Raw genomic sequence first — 13,416 nt, forward strand, 5'->3', positions numbered from 1 at the left:
TATAATTTGCACTTCATTTATTTGCATCACATGACTGCGACATGTAAAAAAAGACACACAGGTTAGAGAGGGAGATGGACAGTGATACAAAATTAAACACGATTTTATGGAGTACATAAATGCATTTAAAATCCATGTCTTATCTGATATTTCATAAACATAAAAATGACAAATGAACTGTTTTAACAAACAGAATATAATAAACATTAAACTGACTTCCACAAGAAGCATAGTAAAGCCTTGCTCTGGTTCTGGTCAAATATATAAGCTTGTATATCCACCAGATATCATCACACTGCATTTCAAAATATGATTTTCTTCTGTACAAATGTCACAGACACAAAAGCTTTTTCTTTAAAAAAAAAAAAAAGCGTATTACCTACACTTCCATTCACACTGGCTGTTTAGCATCCTATTCAGGAGATAAGGATTGTATTGAGCACATAAACAAAGAGGGGAGTATAAAAAAAGCCAGGCTGACGGTGGAGGTGGTGGGAGGATCTGCAGGGTGGAAGTCAAGACTCCTGCGGTGCTTGCTTTTACAGATGCAGATTGATGAGAGACCAGAACAAAAAGCCAAAGGTTAGAGTTCCCGCGCAACCTTTCACATTTCACAAGAGGATTTTCAAAAAAGTTCCTGTGCCAATCTGAACATTCAAACAAAGGAAATACATTTGTTTCTGATTTGTTGCAAACAAATCCCCCTGCTGTGCTTCTTTTTCATAAGTGTTAAAAGACCTGATAAAATTCTAATCAAAATGAATGTAAGGTGTGATAGGTTTGTTAATTGATTAACTTGAGGGTCAGTAACCACCCAAACCAGCCAGGGGAGCTTTCACACACAGGTAAGAATGTGGCACTTCGCACTGCAACCTGAACTTGCAGCTGCTGCATATAAATAAGCTGGTGCAGCCAGACTGCAAGAATACAACAAAGAAGTGGCTAACACCCATCTGCTCAAATAAAGCCCTGATACTTTCCGTTTCTCTCTCGCGGACGTTAAAAGGCTGCAGTTGGAAGCAAAGCTCACCATGCAAATTCATATAATTTACATGATGCCCTGTTTTTTTTTTTTCTCTCTCTCTCTGTGGCTGCATGTTCAGCAAGTTAACTTACGTTCACCTCCTTTAAAGTCAATTCACTGCTCTTTTCTCATAAGTGGCTCACCAGTGATGCATCCACATGAACACAATATTCATGCTTCTTTTTTTTCATATGTTCTTCTGTTGCTCTGGAACAATGATTCATTTAAATAAAATGTAAACAACACTGCTGTCCTGGGGTCTATCTGATGGAGCTTGTGACCAGACCCTGGTTGAGAATGACCCAGAATCCTCTCTGCTGTCTCCAGTGATGTTCGTTTCCAGTGCTCACTGTGCCAATGTTGTTTCTCTTGCACCATTGGGCATCCCAGAGTGATATAAGCCAAACACTTAACAGGGAAAGATGCTAAACTACCACTGATGGGACCTGTGACATTAAGTGAAAGTATTTCAAATAAATTAAAAAAAAGTTTTGTTCACAACCCACAGGGTTAACAGTCTGAGTTCAGATGAAGCAGAAGAACTTCTTCCAGCTGCACCTGGAGAAAGCTTTGGTGCGCCTGTCAGAAAACCTCCTCTTCTTGGTCTTGCGAGCTTTGTTCTTAATGGCGGCAAAGATGGCCGCATCAAATGCCTCCTTCAAGTTCTTTTGTGTGAGTGATGAACACTCAATGTAGTCTGATGCCCTGATCTTGTCCGCCATGCTCCGGGCCCGGGAGCTCAGAACTGGCTTAACATTAGATCTGTCCAGGTTGATGAGGACGTTCACGTCCAGTAAGAGGTCAGACTGGGTCCCAACAAGGATGATGGGCGAGGACGGGTTATAAGCCCGGATCTCTGGAACCCACTTCTTGGTGATGTTGTGAAATGAGGTGGGGTTAACCATGCTGAAGCACAGGAGGAAGACGTCCGTGTGGGCATAGGATAGAGCCCTAAACTCGTCAAACTCCTCCTAAATGGAACATGACGACAGAAAGTACAAGTTAGTCAATCAAACTATGAACACGCATGAGTGAAAGGGACTGACTCACTTAAGTGTCAGGAAGAGATGGTCCATTAAAATGTATGGTGAAACCTTGTTACTGAGTCACACATTGGATTAATGTGACACAGTTTCATCTGTCATTGTAAAAGAGTCTGTATATTGTATTAACAATAGGGATTTGATGCAATATATTGTGTGTAATAGACAAATTATCACTTGTTACAATGACCTCAACATCAGAAAGCAGCAGAATTTGGGACTTCGAATTGAATACTATAAACAGCCAGTAGAAATAGCATGACAGTATTTGTCTACATAACAATTTGCTGTTGAAAAACATACAAACAATCTAATGGTCTTACCTGTCCAGCAGTGTCCAGAAGCTGAACTTTAACTGGAGATCCCTCTACTTGGACATGACCTGTTGGAAACCAGAGTGATGAATCAGTCAGTTTCAATTCAGTTCACTTTATTTCAGACATATTTCAAAGACAGAAAACATCAAAATCACACACATAAAGCAAATTTAACATTGGACAAAAACACTTATGTTTATGTTTAAAGTTTAAAAGCCCTGTTTTCAAATTAAAGTCTTGTATTAGTAACCAGTAAGTACACATAAGACAAAACACATGTTTTCAGAATATATTCAGGCTTGTTTAATTGTAAAACACACAATATTAACTTGTATTGCCTTTAGGTATAATACATACTATAGGCTATAACCTCCACTCTGAACAAACACATCACATCAGCACACATGCTACCACTCTATTTTAAACATAGCATGCACTCAGTAGCATACAGTCAGGAAAATGACCTTGGAAAATGTGTTAATGGAAAAATATGGGTTCAGATCACTCACCGGAGAAGACATCAAAGCCTGTTTGCTTGTACTCTGTCGGGTAACCATTGGTGGTGTAGCTGACAATCATGCTGGTCTTCCCGACGGCTCCGTCTCCGATCAGCATACAGCTGATGACACCGGGCTCCAGCTCATCCTCCCGGGTCAGCCCGCAAGCGGAAGGGACTCGGGACTCGTGGTAAAAGTAATCCATCTGAGGTGGCATGTCGAGCCGCGCATGAAACTTCTGATTGCAGATTCGCCTCCTGTCTGAGCTCTGTGAGACTAGATACTGAGAGTCAGCTGAGTGGTCTGTGTCTCACATACTTCCAGGCAGCCTGCCCAGCTCTGACTGACGGGCGACATGTGGGGGGTGGGACGGTTCTAGGGCAAGTTTGTGCTCAGACAGGTTGTGATTTGCATAGACACTCCCACCGAGTAAAAAAAGCGATAGATAGATAGATAGATAGATAGATAGATAGATAGATAGATAGATAGATAGATAGATAGATAGATAGATAGATAGATAGATAGATACTATATTACTTAAATTACTATTACATACTTAAATTTAATTCAAACTTACATTTAAACATTTCATTATATATATATAATGTCTTGTTTCTATTATTGTTCTGCAATGCCATTGTCACACTCCCTTGTTATTTATAAAATTATATAATAAAGGATAAAAAAAATTATCCATTAATAAATAAAAAGATAGGATGACTAACGTATACAATAATATAAAATGACTGTGCGTTTTGTCACAAGTCATGAAGCACATGAGTTTATTTGTTACATAAACTTCAGTTCTTCATAAAACAAACATCTCAACAACAACAAAACCAGTCGGTTTCCAGTGTGCTCTTTGCTTTGGATAAACTGCGCCCCCTAGTGTCAAACAGAGACACTGCACTAAATGTGAATCACATGATTCGTGTGTCACCTGATTATCCGAGTACACCCTGTGTTGTGCAGTCGGAAGCTAAGCTAGCTGTTATGATATGAATGGGAAGGTAGGAATGCTTGAATTGTAATATATTCATGTGTTAATGCTGTAGCGTGATATATATTGTACACTTTACTTCTCAGTTTAGACGTTTGCGCAGAGAGGAAATGCGCTTCTGAGCTCTGAACAGGAGGAACTGTGATAGCTAGCCCTTTAGCCATGTCGTCTTAGAATTGACTGTACGCCTTCAGCCTTTTTAACTGGAGAGAATTTATTTGCAGGCATTGAAGTAAGGAGAAATAAGGTACGTTCAACTATGGCTTCAATTCTTGACGAGTACGAGGACTCGCAAAACACGAGGCAAAGCTCGCAGCAGCACAGCCGCTTGTCAAGCACCAACATCGGGTTAGCACATTCAGGTAGGTCCCCCTCCTCACAGGAGATGCTCCCTCTGATCACATACATGCAAGATACGCTTTGGGGTCATACATGTGTAATAAACGTTAATGATCAGACAGATCGGTCTTCTTATAGAAGTACTATATTGATACAAATGTGTTTCCTCACGGTAGGCTTTGTGAATGTGCGACTTGAGGAAGAGAAGCCGATATTCAACAAGCAAAGGATCGATTTTACTCCGCCGGAGAAGATAAACCATCTTGCAGTCTGCAACAATCAGCTCTGCATGAGTCTGGGAAAGGACACCCTGCTGAGGCAAATAACACATCATAAGCACTGCATTAATGCTCACTAGTGTTTGTATTATTTTGATTGGATTAGTTGGTTAGTTAATGTCTGCTCTTCACTGTGATTGCTACTCATCTGTTGTTAATGTTGTTTATTGAAGTCTCTAAAAGAGTTATTGCTGCTTATACTAATGTTTTCATGTCCTTATCTATACAGGATTGACTTGGCCAAGCCAGATCAGCCTAACCAAATTGAATTAGGAAGAAAAGATGACAGTAAAGTGCACAGACTGTTCCTGGACCCCACAGGTGAGAAAAGCCACAATTCAGAGTATTCAGATTTTCTTCTACCAACACCCATAGGCCATCATTAGATGACTAAATTACCATATTGGTCATTGTTGGGTATTCTCTTGTAAAATATATAGGAATGTTAGCAGCCATGTTACGTGTGCCTTTTATGGCTTAGCTTGGATAAATGCAAAATTATTCTTTATTTTACTTTTATTTTAATTTTCAAGTGAATAAATAATAAGTAAAATGTCTCAGAAACTCCAGCAACACCAGTGACCTGAGGTTGATGCTACTGCATTATTTATTACATTACTCTAGCAGTGTCATGGTTATGACTTCTTAACAACATCAGCCGTATCCTCCTCCATATTTTCCCACTGCAGGCTCCCATGTGCTGATCAGCCTGAGCACCAGTGAGTGTCTGTACCTCAACAGGAACACCCAGAAGGTACGCAGTCTGTCCCGCTGGAGAGGCCACCTCATTGAGAGCGTGGGCTGGAACAAGCTGCTGGGCAACGAGACCAGCACAGGACCCATCCTGGTTGGCACCAGTCAAGGCATCATCTTTGAGGCTGAGATCTCTGCAAATGAGGGCAGCTTGTTCAACACCAATCCAGACCAATACTTCAGGCAGGTCAGAGAATGTCTGAGAGTGCATTATTTTTGCCATAAGAATGCACATTTTTTGTATACATACTATGTTTGGTGGTACTATTTGGTTTGTCCATATTACTGTAATCAACACAGCAGAAAATACTGACCTACATATTTATTTCTTCCTAAACAATACCATGTTCTTATCCTGAGGCAGGTCCACTCCCTGGAGGAGGATGGGAGGCCAGTACCGGTCTGCTGCATGGAGGTGGAGCGTGGCCTGGAGAACAAGTATTTTATCATCACCACCACGCGTAAACGCCTGTTCCAGTTTGTGGGTAAAGTGGCCGAGGGGTCAGAGCAGCAAGGCTTCAGCTCCATCTTCAACCAGAACCAGGACCTGCTGCCCAGTTTCCAGGAGTTCCCAGCTAACATGGGCTACAGCGAGATCACCTTCTACACCTCAAAGCTGCGGACCTCCCCTAAGGCATTTGCCTGGATGATGGGTAATGGAGTTCTTTATGGTCAGCTGGACTATGTCAGGCCTGATTCTCTGCTGAGTGATGTGCAGGTAAGTGTCTGTGTAGGACAATGTTCAGATATCTCAATAATGTTTAGTTCTCCCCTTTACTAATTTCACATCTCCATATTTCCTCCCTCACAATTAAACAGGTATGGGAGTACACCCCGGACATCGACCTCAATCTCAATAAGCCCATCTCCATTGTGCTGACACAGTTCCACTTCCTTTTGTTGCTCCATGACAGAGTGAAGGCCATCTGCACTCTGAATGGACAGGTGGTATTTGAGGATGTGTTCCCTGATAAATTCGGCCCTCTCAAGAAGATGATCAAGGACCCAGTTGGTGGTTTGGTGTGGATCTACACCGAGCGGGCAGTGTTCCGGTATCACATCCAGCGTGAGGCCAGGGACGTCTGGCAGATGTACATGAGTATGAATAAATTTGATCTGGCTAAGGAGTATTGCCGTGACCGGCCTGAGTGCATGGACATGGTGCTGGCCAAGGAGGCTGAACACTGCTTCCAGAATAAGCGATACCTGGAGAGTGCCAAGTGCTATGCGCTGACACAGAACTACTTTGAAGAGATAGCACTCAAGTTCATCGAAGCCAAACAAGAGGAAGCCCTGAAGGAGTTCTTACTGAAGAAACTAAATAATTTGAAACAGAGTGAGAGAACGCAGATCACCTTGCTGGTCACATGGCTAGCAGAGCTCTACCTGAACAGCCTTGGCCAGCTGGAGAGTGATGGTAACAGCATCATCTTCCAGGAGACCCGTAATGAGTTCCGCCACTTCCTCAGCAGCCCTAAACACAAGGAGTGCCTGTTCAACAACCGCAGCACTATCTACGACCTGCTGGCCAGCCACGGAAATGTGGACGACATGGTTTACTTCTCAGTTGTCATGCAGGACTATGAGAGAGTGATATCCCACTACTGCCAACATGATAACTACTGCGATGCTCTGGAGGTGCTCTCCAAGCACTGTGATGAAAAGCTTTTTTACAAGTTCTCCCCCGTCCTCATGCAGCATATTCCCAGAAAAGTGGTAGATGCGTGGATTCAGATGGGCAAGAAGCTGGACCCAAAGAAGCTCATCCCAGCTCTGATGAACTACAGCCAGATGGGCAGTACTCAGCAGATCAGTGAAACCATCCGCTACATGGAGTTCTGTGTGTACGAGCTCAATGTGACAGAGGAGGCAATCCATAACTACCTGCTGTCACTCTATGCTAAGTATAAGCCGGACTCTCTGCTGTTGTATCTGGAGCAGGCAGGTACACACGCCTCAGAGATACACTATGACTTGAAGTATGCTCTCAGGTTGTGTGCTGAACATGGCTACCTCCGGGCCTGTGTCCTGGTTTATAGGATCATGGAACTTTATGAGGAGGCAGTGGATCTTGCATTACAAGTAAGTGATGTATGTTTTTGGGTGACTATTGCATGTAAATAAATAATCACAAAACATTATGTACAGATTATCATCCACATTATTGTAAAATTATAAATTGTTATCTTGCTATCTTTCACAAAATTTGACAATGCCATTAACTTATTGTGTATTTATTACTTATAGGTAGATGTAGACTTGGCCAAGTCATGCGCTGACCTACCAGAGGATGATGAGGAACTGAGGAAAAAACTTTGGTTGAAGATCGCCCGGCATGTGGTTCAAGAGGAGAAAGATGTGAAGAAAGCCATGAACTGTCTGTCCAGCTGCAACCTGCTTAAGATTGAAGACATCCTGCCCTTCTTCCCGGACTTCGTCACCATTGACCACTTCAAGGTTTGTAACAGTATTTCCTTGCATGTCTTTTGAAGAAAGTAGTCACTGTATATCATCATCTATTCACCATGGTTCCTCAGGAGGCCATCTGCAGCTCCCTGGAGGAGTACAACCAGCACATTGAGGAGCTGAAGCAGGAAATGGAGGAGGCTACAGAAAGCGCTAAACGCATCAGAGAAGACATTCAAGAAATGAGGAACAAATATGGTGTAGTGGATTCCCAAGAAAAGTGTGCTGCTTGTGACTTTCCATTGCTCAACAGGCCCTTCTACCTATTCCTGTGTGGGCACATGTTCCACTATGACTGCCTGTTCCAGGTAACCATTTTATAGAAAATCAGTCAACTCAGTTCAAAAATTTCGTAAAAACTTCAGTATAAAAATATTTCTGATATGTTCTTTTTTCCCATTTCCTTCTAGGAAGTGACCCCTCACCTGTCAGCCTACAAGCAGAGTCGCCTGGAGGAGCTGCAGAAAAAGCTGGCTGCAACCACGCAATCCTCCAAGTCACGCCACCGCCCAGTGCCCAAGGATGATGGAGATTCTTCCAGCCTGGGAAAGGGCAATGCAGGCACAAGCCGGGAGCAGATGAAATCTGACATTGATGACATCATTGCATCTGAGTGCGTGTACTGCGGCGAACTGATGATCAAATCCATCGACAAGCCTTTCATTGATCCACTGAAATTTGAGGAGGAGAAATCCAGCTGGCTATGAACGAAGCCTCCTCTTGTCCGAGTGTGAAAAAGAGACATATGACAGCCCACTATCTGTATGTTAGTGAAACTATATCATCCACAGGACAGTCAGTCAGCGATACTGATTTCCTGTTGGGAGTGCCTACTGTTGAAAACTGTGTCAGCTTCAGTTGCTCTCTACAGAATACACTTCTTTTGTAGGCAGTATTTGAAGCTGATGTAAAGACCTTTGCACTTTGTATGGGAGCATTTTGTGAAAGGTGGACATTAAATGACATGTAAAATAACGCCAGGGCTGTACAGTACATACATGTGCCTGAACCTCTGATTACAATGGTAGAAAGGGATTCAGATATAACTGCACTATATATCTGTTAACTGCATTAGCTTATGCACTTGTTTGGGCCAATAAACATAACATGCACTTAGACAATAATATAAATGTCTCTTAAGCTGATTTCAGCCACGCCAATCTACAGCCCTGTGTTACTGTGAGACAGATTAACAAACTATTATTTCATATGTTTGCTGTTTTGCAGTTAAGTTGTGGCACATTAAAGCTTGTCAGTACTGATGGACTGGTTATTCTGGTTGTTTTAAGTGTAATAAATACTTAAGAAATTATTTCAACTATCAGCTGTACTGAGAAAAATCCATACCCCTCATCAGAGTTCTTCAGAAGACCATCAATAGCTTGCTGGAAAAGGAGCCGAAGCAGGATATGGATCATATTGACATAAGCATATAGCATAAGATAAAATAAGGTAATTGATGGTTTGTGATCAAGCTGTGATTTCACAGAAAGACTTGTGGTTGGGCCTCAGTGACAGCATCCTTATTTGTATCCCTACCAGCGTCATGAGTTCTCTGATGAAAATGTGGTCTATATCACATCATTACCGGTATAAATTACTATAAGTGTTGTAAAATTTATACATAGAAATAAGTTTGTAATTTCTAAACAATTCTGGACTTAATTGTCAACACATGGAGTCAGAGAATAACTTTATAAATGTCAATTTTTTGTTAGGATCAAACTGCCTCACTACCTAAAACGGAGTTTCCTTCTGATGACGTAAGACGTAGCTCGGTAATCTTCGCAGTGGGCAGACCCTATTAATCAACATCGGAAATTCGTCGATACGTTTGTATTAGTTGCGCCTATATGACCCAAAACGGTTTATATGGTAGATGTGTACCTCACTCTATTGCCTAGAGATAACGTTGTGATTACTTGCCACAGTCGCGTCCTGGGAGAGATCGCCGAGCGAACGTCCCTCTCTCTGTGATTGATTAAAAGACCTGCTCCTTGCTGTACCCTCGCCATGGCGTCGTGTCTCTGCTCTCTCAGTAACAGAAAGTGGCCGCCTCTCTGCTGTTGCTGCCGACTCAAAGCTCACAGACTCGCTCGGCGCCTCAAACCGCCATTTTGGAGTCAGAGAACCGAGAGTCGGCAGCAGCGACGAGAGAGACGAAAAGGGGGACACGGGGCCAAGGTGAGATACTCCGTGGTGGTTGTTATGGCGAAGGAGCAATGGGGGAAGATGGCCGGGAGGGAGAAAGAATTAAAACATGGGGATCATTCGTTCACCAGGCAACCAAGTCCCCGCTCGTCTCCGCAACAAGGGTACGAGAGGCGCGGGCGGAGGGCCTGGCTGTGGCAACAAACCAGCTAAAGAATCGCCATTAAACCAATATCATATCTTAATACATTGTTTAGGAAGGGAGGTGGTGGCCTTAAAGAGACAGAGTCGATTTGAATACTTCATATTAATGGTGTGAGAGGACGTCTGAGTCAAAACGCCTTAGAATGTCATAAGCTATCGTTAATGGTGAAAAGCTACATTAGACAAGAGGCAGCAGGGGGGGCAGTCGTCTTGTATGCAAGGCTGGGTGTTAGGCAAAACAACCACCAACGCTAACTGATACATTTATAGTGTTTTACTTAAACCAGTAAGCTGTCTGCATGTGCATACCAGCACCTTGACCCTTTACTATCATTGATCGGAGGCAATGCTGCTTGTGCTTATATAGCGAGGCAGCTAACGGTCGTTAGCTTGCAAGCTACAAACCAGTGCACCATCCAAGGTTAGCTAGCAAAGCCTAGCGAATGCTAACGTGGATTTGCTAGGTAGCTAATGATAACATAACGACACGATAGCAAAGGGAGAAAAATATTATTTACGATAACACAACTCTTAGGTTTTCTTCATTTTAAAAATAAGACCAAACTCTTGCTTGTGCTTAGTTTTTGTCATCTTCCTACATGCGGGGCAATGAACTTGTCTCAGAAAGTCTGAGTGGTAATTACAAAGGACAAGTTGTATAACTTAACCATACCAATGTCACGGTCGAAACAGTTTCCTATCCACTTACAAATAAAATAATAACTTGGACATTATATTAATTGGTGATTTAAAACTATTTACACATACATTCCTCCAGTCTGATCTGAAACTGAATTAAAATAATGTGCCGTGTAATGGCCTAACATATCTTTATTGTATGAGATATAAGAATGGGGAATAAGGAAAAACAAATATTCCTAAAAAGTAAATATGAACCAGTTAGTAAACTTTCCTCAGTATAGTAAACAAATTATACATATGGAAGTGATCATTTAGTATTGATACATAGTAATAGAGAAGTAAGCTGTTTTTTCGTTAACACATTTTTTTGGAAACTAACTTATTTGAAAGTCATGAACACTCACATTGTCTGTATTGCATAATAGAAAACACCCTATAAGGAAAAAGCTTAACACGTGAAAGTGTGCCAGTTCCCTATGAAAAGAAATTTCACTCTTGTCATTTCAACATCAGTGTGTGATTGTGTATTTTTGTGTTTTGTAGGGTTTTTTCACCTTTGTCTGATCATTAATCTTGGAATGAGAACAATGACATCCTTTACTGAAAAGGTAGGTCCACTGTATGTACTGTATTTTGAACAACAAATCATAAGCTGGTGTCAGTCTTCATTCCAGCCATTGGATGAGGAGTAAATGGCTTATTCTTTACTTGGACAACATCTGAGATATGGGTGGTGATTGGATAGGGAAAATGAAGGCAAACTCAGCAACTGCTTCTGAACTTCACATGAGCAACTTACAAATCCTTTTATGCGTTAGGAACCTTCATGCCTAGAGTTAGTTAAATTACCACAAAATAGGAAAGCCTTATTCAACGTAAAGGTAGCAGTGTCATGTGCTGTTCACTCTGACTTTGAGCCATTTGCCTATCCCTTTCTTTCTATCTCCTCAGTAAAAATTCCTGCCCTGCTGGGGCAGTGGTGTCTGTGCTGCATGGCATCAGGGCAGGGTGGCCGGCTGGAGGTTGGGGCATCAGGGAGCTCTGGCCTGGCCAAACCTCTCTACCTGCAACGCTTAGAAAGATCCCTGAGGTTGGACAGTTTCCTGCGCCAGACCGCCACCATCTTCAACAGAGACATAACCAGGTACAGGCAGAAGGGGAGTTGGGGGTGGGCAGACAGATGTAGCTCTCTGACTCAGCTACTGGTTTGTTCCAGGGCTCATTCTAGGATCGGTTTCAGTGGGTGTTGCAGTTTAAACTCAGCTCCTGCTTGGATGTAGGGATTAATGCTGTAAATGCAATTTTGTTGTCACTGGGTTGTAAGCTGAACCAATTGCAGCTAAATGGATCAAAAGTGCATTTTAGTGATCTTCCATCCTATTTGTAGACCAACTGTACTGTTAAATTAAGCAAAATTTCAGCGTGACTTGCACTCTTATCTGTCTTACATTATATCCAGTTGATCAAGGCAGTAGTACCTAATGTTCTGCCCCCCTGTCATGGATACAGTGTTTGTACAACCAGATACACGTCCAAAGAATAAATGTTAGATACAGGATGCAAATGGTAGGCTTATAGCTACATATTTCTTATGTTGTAGTGATGACAGTGATGACAGCGATGGTGCATTGGGGACGGGACTATCCCTGGACCACTCCACTCAACATACAACTTTGACAGTGAAGAGTGAGTCATGTGAGCAGGCGGATGGGTTGGCAGAGGGAAAGCCTCTCAACGGAGTTCTGCTGCAAGGTAAAGGTAAGATACATACAGAAAGACTTTTATTAATGTTCATATATAACTACATATTAATGTCCTCACTGCTGTTATTTACGTTGTCATGGTAGATATAGTTAATGCATATTCATTCACTCTATCAGATCATATGTGTGATGTCTTTCTTTTCTTTTAAACCCCACAGACCAAAAGGCAGATAAAACAAGTCTCTACAATTTCTCCAAACTGAAGAAAAATAGGAAATGGCTCAAGGTATTTCATTAACATATTCCACATCACACTGCAGAGTTAAGTATTCAGTTAAATAAAATAATAAATTAAATAAATAACCAATAAATTAGCAGATAAAGATCATTAGTTGCAACCCAATCCTAATGTTTTCCACTGCTGTACAACAACATTTACTGCCACGTTCACACCCTTTCTTACTTACTACCCTCAGCTTCCTTTAACCACATTCCTCCTCTGTCTCCTGCAGAGCATCCTGTTGAGTGATGACACCACAGACTCGGACACAGACTCCGATGACTCTGATTTCAGTATATCTCGGGAGGAGCTGCATGACATGCTGAGGCTACATCGCTACACCCGGCAGCATCAGAGCAAGTTCCACTCCGACCGGGAGGTACACATGCTTAGACATGCATAGATACAGTGCATACAAATATTTACAGTACATCAAACATACGTTTTTGAAATGTGATCATTGTATTTTTTTCTGTCTGTGTATATCTGTCTTACAGCTTCACCAGTATCAGTACTACAGCACCGGACTCCTCTCCACTCATGACCCCTTCTATGAGCAACAGCGCCACCTACTGGGCCCAAAGAAGAAGAAGATCAAAGATGAGAAGAAATTCAAGGGTAAAGACAAAAAAGAAATCTCTGGAATCTCCTGGAGTCATTATCATATCATCACAGCAGAGGAAAAAGAACAGGATACTTTCAATTTTTACATTACTGTG

The 13,416-nt window shown here is 42.0% G+C and overlaps 3 protein-coding genes across 6 annotated transcripts in view; 2 read left to right on the top strand and 1 right to left on the bottom strand.

Moving 5' to 3' along the window:
- Window positions 1-3,297, bottom strand: rhov (ras homolog family member V). The gene is made up of 3 exons (XM_023429988.2): window positions 2,894-3,297; window positions 2,391-2,449; window positions 1-1,995 (listed from the first exon to the last, which is right to left on the bottom strand). Exons 1-3 carry the CDS (start codon window positions 3,096-3,098, stop codon window positions 1,549-1,551), a joined length of 711 nt encoding a protein of 236 aa, XP_023285756.1. The 5' UTR covers window positions 3,099-3,297; the 3' UTR covers window positions 1-1,548.
- A 502-nt stretch (window positions 3,298-3,799) lies between these two features.
- vps18 (VPS18 core subunit of CORVET and HOPS complexes) lies at window positions 3,800-8,979 on the top strand. 2 transcript variants are annotated; one of them, XM_023430259.2, is made up of 10 exons: window positions 3,800-3,891; window positions 4,106-4,243; window positions 4,397-4,538; window positions 4,728-4,819; window positions 5,188-5,438; window positions 5,616-5,969; window positions 6,071-7,333; window positions 7,499-7,708; window positions 7,789-8,025; window positions 8,128-8,979. In XM_023430259.2, exons 2-10 carry the CDS (start codon window positions 4,141-4,143, stop codon window positions 8,422-8,424), a joined length of 2,949 nt encoding a protein of 982 aa, XP_023286027.1. In that variant the 5' UTR covers window positions 3,800-3,891; window positions 4,106-4,140; the 3' UTR covers window positions 8,425-8,979. The 2 variants fall into 2 exon arrangements, with proteins under 2 accessions (XP_023286027.1, XP_023286029.1); XM_023430261.2 differs by lacking the exon at window positions 3,800-3,891 and having other exon boundaries at window positions 3,906-4,243.
- A 763-nt stretch (window positions 8,980-9,742) lies between these two features.
- The window catches only part of ino80 (INO80 complex ATPase subunit), a 37,037-nt gene continuing 33,363 nt past the window's right edge, over window positions 9,743-13,416 (top strand). The window contains exons 1-7 of one of the 3 annotated variants that reach the window (XM_023430157.2): window positions 9,743-9,901; window positions 11,258-11,322; window positions 11,666-11,858; window positions 12,315-12,466; window positions 12,636-12,703; window positions 12,930-13,076; window positions 13,195-13,315. In XM_023430157.2, the coding sequence (XP_023285925.1) occupies window positions 11,707-11,858; window positions 12,315-12,466; window positions 12,636-12,703; window positions 12,930-13,076; window positions 13,195-13,315 (640 nt within the window). In that variant the 5' untranslated portion in view covers window positions 9,743-9,901; window positions 11,258-11,322; window positions 11,666-11,706. The other 2 variants (XM_023430155.2, XM_023430156.2) reach the window with 2 other exon arrangements.

This window comes from Seriola lalandi, unplaced genomic scaffold (assembly GCF_002814215.2).
Source record: "Seriola lalandi dorsalis isolate HSWRI2012SDOR001 ecotype SW California unplaced genomic scaffold, Sedor1 jcf7180002054901, whole genome shotgun sequence".
Taxonomy (NCBI): domain Eukaryota; kingdom Metazoa; phylum Chordata; class Actinopteri; order Carangiformes; family Carangidae; genus Seriola; species Seriola lalandi.